This window comes from Belonocnema kinseyi, chromosome 7 (genome assembly GCF_010883055.1).
Source record: "Belonocnema kinseyi isolate 2016_QV_RU_SX_M_011 chromosome 7, B_treatae_v1, whole genome shotgun sequence".
NCBI classification, from domain to species: domain Eukaryota; kingdom Metazoa; phylum Arthropoda; class Insecta; order Hymenoptera; family Cynipidae; genus Belonocnema; species Belonocnema kinseyi.
In genome coordinates this window covers 61116176-61121502 of record NC_046663.1, presented here as the reverse complement: position 1 = coordinate 61121502, position 5327 = coordinate 61116176, and the positions used below count along the sequence as shown (strand labels likewise).

Here is a 5327-nt window from a genome sequence, read left to right as displayed (position 1 = left end):
TGTAAGTGCTTATTTTGAGGAACTTCCGAAAACGCACTTTTCTGAAGGATTAAAAAAACTTGAAAAGCGATTGACCAAGTGTATAGAGCGCCAAGGAGATTAGGTTGAAAAATAAAAAAAAATCTACCCAAAAAAAATTGTTTTTATACTTCATTCTAAGGACTTATTGAACTACTCTCGTACGACAAATTTCTCTTCAAATTTATTATTTTAAATAAATAATCAATTTAAATTTTTATAAATCTAACAAAAAGTTTCTTTTCTTTATAAATATTAAGGACCTACACATCATATTTTTATATCCAAGTGCTGGGCACCTTTGTTCCACTGATTATTATTATTACTATTAATGAATGTATTATTTAGATAACCTTACATTTTTCATAAAACTGTAGGAAAAAGACACTGCAGCTTCTTTCAATCATAAGGGATCGTCCATAAATTACGTAACGCGTTTTTCTTTTGTTTGAATAAAGACGAGCATGAAATTGATGTGAAGTTGAGAAAGACACAACGATATAAACAAAAGAAAAAAGTGTTACGTAATATATGGACGATCCCTAACCTTGGGTTTCCCGATAACAATACCTAGATAACAATTCGTGCGTGCACTTTTCGCGCACGTCGATGCGCGCACGAAATGCTTTCAAGAATGATCCACATCAAAGAGCATTCCGTGAATGCGCCTTTAGGGCATGCACAAAGCGTCGCCAATGGCAGCATGTGTACAATCACCCCGTGACGGAATTCCGAACTAACCAAAGAGAGTTAAAAAAGTTATTTTGTGCAAAATAAAAATATTTTTTTTTAAACATAAAATTAAATGAGGTAAAAAATAACATTAAACAGAAAGATACAAGTTCATTCAAAAGCACGTAAGAACTTATTATTAACTAAGTAAAATATATGAAATCGAAACACAAAAAGAAATTTTGTAATCAAATAGTTTAATTTTAAATAATAAAAAGCTAAATTTACAATAAAGATGGAATAGTTACATTTTCAGCTAAAAAATTAATTTTTGGCTAGAAATAAAAAACGAATTTTAACAAAAAGTTAAAATTTCAGACAAAATCATGAATATTCGATTATGCATTTTGTAATTACTATTTATTTAATAAAATGATTTTTTTTTAATACCCATTTTCAATTTAGCGCCAACCGCGGACGCTTTCCATGTTTTTGCATATTCGACGGAGATTTATAATGATCTTCCATTTAAAACAAGAATATTATATAGGTTAGTATCCTCTATGCTTGCGAAGAAGGCCTTAAAATTGTTTATTTGTAATAAAATAAAGTACAAAACATATTTAATTTGAAAGTTTTATTTCAGAAATGGAAAATTATGACATATTTATCTTTAAACTCAGACAATTGGAACCCCCTCGGTATTTGGTTCCATTACCCTGTTGAATATGTCATAATTTTCCATTTCTGAGATCAAACTTTCAAATTAATTCTTTTCCATACTTCCATTTTATTATAAATCTACAATTTTAAGACACTGTTCGCACGCGCACTGAATGCTTGGATCATGCGCACATGCACGTGCGTTACACGACATGCCTGGCATATGCGCCTCAATTAACGATACATCTGCTTTCTGATCTGAACGCACGTCGTGCGTGAAAATATGCACGGCGTGCCTCCTCCATGCGCGCAGTGTGCGATAGAATTGTTATCTGAGTAGTTTCAAATTTTTTCGAGTTCGAGAATTAATCAAAAATTGCACCATGCGCTTTTTAATTGTCCCACAGATTAACAAATGATAGTAATTATTCTTACCACTGCAACTCCAGGCGTCAATTCCCGAGGATTCTTCCAATAAAGCGTGATACCATTTCCAAAGAGGATAACATCCTGGTCAGAAAAGGTTCGAGCACCAGGAGCAGTTATAATATGCTGAGTCAAAGACAAATTCGATCCATAACTAGTCAATTTATTCCCTGTATATTCCCTAGGCAGAGACCAGAACAATCTCTCGCTGCGAGAATTTGGATAGTGATAGCCGATTTCATTTGTCCCTGTATTCACCTCCAAGTCTGCATTGACTATCTTACGTCTTGTGCTGCAAATTTAAATTAATATTTAAATTATCATTTCATCTCGATTAATATTAGGTGTGAGATCACATGGAGGCCTTATTTTTCAGAAAAAGAAGACATTGCATGTTTTGTTTTTGTACATTCTTTTAGTTTAACAGATTTTCCAGAATTTAAAAAAATATTATGGGATGTTATAGGAATATTTAAATTAACTATAGTCGATAATGATTTCCTTGAAATTTTTTATTCACAATACTAGAAAAATCATTATAGCAAATCATTAGAAGAAACTCAGAATAAAAGGGACTAATATTCAAATATTGAAAAGTGTGATGAACAGAATAGAGAAACTAAAAACAAATAATTAATTTATTTACTTTACGTAGGATTTTAAATTATTAAGAGATTTAAAAAATCCCAAGGAATTTAACAATTTTTTGTAGCATTCCCAAAGATTTTCAGGAATTTTCAAGAATTTTACAATATTTAAGGGATTTTATAGGATCTCCAACCATTTTAAAGGGTTTGCAGAATTTTTAAATATTTTAAAATGTTCAGAAGAATTCCAAAATATTTCTAAAATTGGAAGGGACTTCAAAGAACTTCGCAGGATTTAAAAAAAAATGAAAACTTAATTTTAAGAGATTTTCTAAAAACTTTGAGATATTTGAAGATATGTTACCAGATTTAAAGGATTTTATTATTAAATCTTCAAATTTGGGGGGATTTTAAGGCATTTCGAAGAATTTCAAAAGTATCAAAGAATCTTTTTGAATCTTCAAGAATTTAAAACATTTCGAGGGATGTCAAACAATTTTTTTTTGGATTTTTAAAGACTTCAAACCCGATTTTAAGTGATTTCCACAGAAGTTTGGGAAATAAAATAAATAAAATTTTAAGGGTTTTTGCAGAGATTAGAAAAATTTTATAGGATTTCAAGGATTATAGAACTATAGAAAACTTTCATGAATAATTTTAATTCAACTTATGTTTAAATAAGTACAAATAATTTCTATCAATTTTTATGGATTTTTACGATTATATATATATATATATTTTTTTTTTTAAAGGTTCCAATGAATTACAATATATTAAACAAATTTTTAAGAATTTTGGAAAATTATATAGCATTTACAAAGATTTTAAAGGATTTTAAAGAATTTCTCAAACTTTTAAGCTTACATGATTTTAAAACATTTGAAGGATTTCAAGGGGTTTTCACAGCTCGCAAAAAATTACACGGGATTTCGAAATTTTCAAGGGATTTATAAGAACTTCGTAGGATTTTCAAAAAGGGTTTTCACTCGTTTTTAATCGATTTCTTGGGAACTTTGGGATATTTTGAGATATTTGAAGATATTTCACAAGATTTAAAGATTTTTACTAATAAATCTCCAAAGATTACAAGGACTTCAAAATATTTCTAATTATGATAATGGATTTGTGCGATGATCGAAAATTTCTGTAAAACTTTAAGGAATAAAATTAATTTTATTTCAAGAGACTTCAAGTTTTTAAAAAAGATTTCGAAGTATTTCAAAAGATTTTTGAAATTTCAAGCTATGTCAAGGAATTTCAAGGATTTTCAAATATGTTTAGATCGATTATAAGAGATTTCTCTAGAATTTTTGGAAATAAATTAAATGAAATATAATTTTCAAAGATTTTAACAAATTTCAAAGAGTTTTATAAGATTCAAAGGATCTTCAAGGATTTAAAACATTTCGAGGTAATTCAAAGTATTTTATTAGGATTTCCAAAGATTTTAAAATCAATTTTAAGAAATTTCTAAAGAAGTTTGCAAACTAAAAATTTAATTTGGAGGGTTTTAACCTTTTTTATGTCATGTAGAAAAATTCAAAAGAATTTCAAAAGATTACAAAATTAGGAGGCCTTTTAAAGAATTTTATAAGATTTCCAAAAATCTTAACCTTCATTTAAAGGGATTTCTCATTCAGTTATTTTAAAGGATTTACAGGATTTTAAATATACTGATCTATTTTTATAAATTCCGAAGAATTTTCAGATATTTCGAAAACTTCAAAGAATTTAAAATAATTTCATAGTATTTCCAAACATTTTAAAGAAATTCCTTGAGAAGTTTGGAAAATAAATTATATGTAATAAAATTTCAAGCAATTCCTTCAGTGATTCCAAACATTTCAATGGATGTTGAGGATTTAGAGAAATTTTACAAGATTTAAAGGATTTTATTCCTGGGATTCCAAAGATTTAAAGGTTTCTACTTATTTTAAAGGAGTTTTTCGATATTCAAAGAGCTCAGTGATCTTAAGGGATTTAAAGAAATTTTTATCAGAAATTAGGGAATAAAATCAATTTTATTTTAAAGGAATTCTACGGATTTCAACGATTGCAGGGAATATGAAGGAATGAACAACTTTACAAAGATTTTAAGTTATGTTAATCCTAATTCGGCACACTGGTGCGAGTTCGCACCGGAAAAATTTTGAATATGCTGGTATTTACGCAGACACATTTGCAGCTACTTAACCCCACTATATTAAACATGTATGTGAAACTTGCGTAATATATTCTAGACGTTTATTATATGTTCAATACGTTAATTAATATTTATTAACATTGCAAAAAGATTAATTCAAATTAGTATGCCGTTTACGTATGCCGGGTTGAAGTGTGCCATTAGAGTACTATAAGATTCGAAAGAATTTCAAGAAATTAAAATAATGTTAAGATACGAGGGTAGTTCAATAAGTCCTTAGAATGACCAACATATGGCGCGCGAATCGCTCCAAATCATATGTTTTCAGTCAGCACCACTCCCGACTAGATGTATAGTGCAGTCACAGTCCACATCTTCTGAGTTTACGTGTTTTTATAACCAATTGAAAAAAAAAATTGTTCGTTAAGAAAAATGGAAAAAAAACGAGTTCAGAGCGGTAATCAAACATTTTCATTTAAAGGGTTTAACTCCATATGAGATAAAAAATGAATTGGACTCAGTTCATGGCACATCTGCCCCTGCCTTAGCAACGGTTTATAACTGGGTAAATGAATTTAAGCGTAGTCGTACATCAATAAATGACGAACCACGTTCAGGAAGACCCGTAGAAGCAAGTACTCCCGAAATCATCAATAAAATCCACGATATGTTATTGAAGGATAGAAGATTAAAAGTGCTTGAGTTAGCTGAGGCCGCAAGGATATCTATAGGTGCAGTTGCTTCAATTCTACATGAAAAATTAGGCATGAAAAAGCTATCGGCAAGATGGGTGCCGCGTTTGCTCTCAGCTGAGAATA

The 5327-nt window shown here is 29.4% G+C and overlaps 1 protein-coding gene across 1 annotated transcript in view; it reads right to left on the bottom strand.

Annotated features, from left to right (window-relative positions):
• Nucleotides 1-5327, bottom strand: part of LOC117176826 (basement membrane-specific heparan sulfate proteoglycan core protein-like) — a 642506-nt gene that overhangs the window by 103583 nt on the left and 533596 nt on the right. The window contains exon 37 of the mRNA XM_033367162.1: nt 1789-2071. Coding sequence (XP_033223053.1) covers nt 1789-2071 — 283 coding nt within the window. The remainder of the gene's footprint in view (nt 1-1788; nt 2072-5327) is intronic.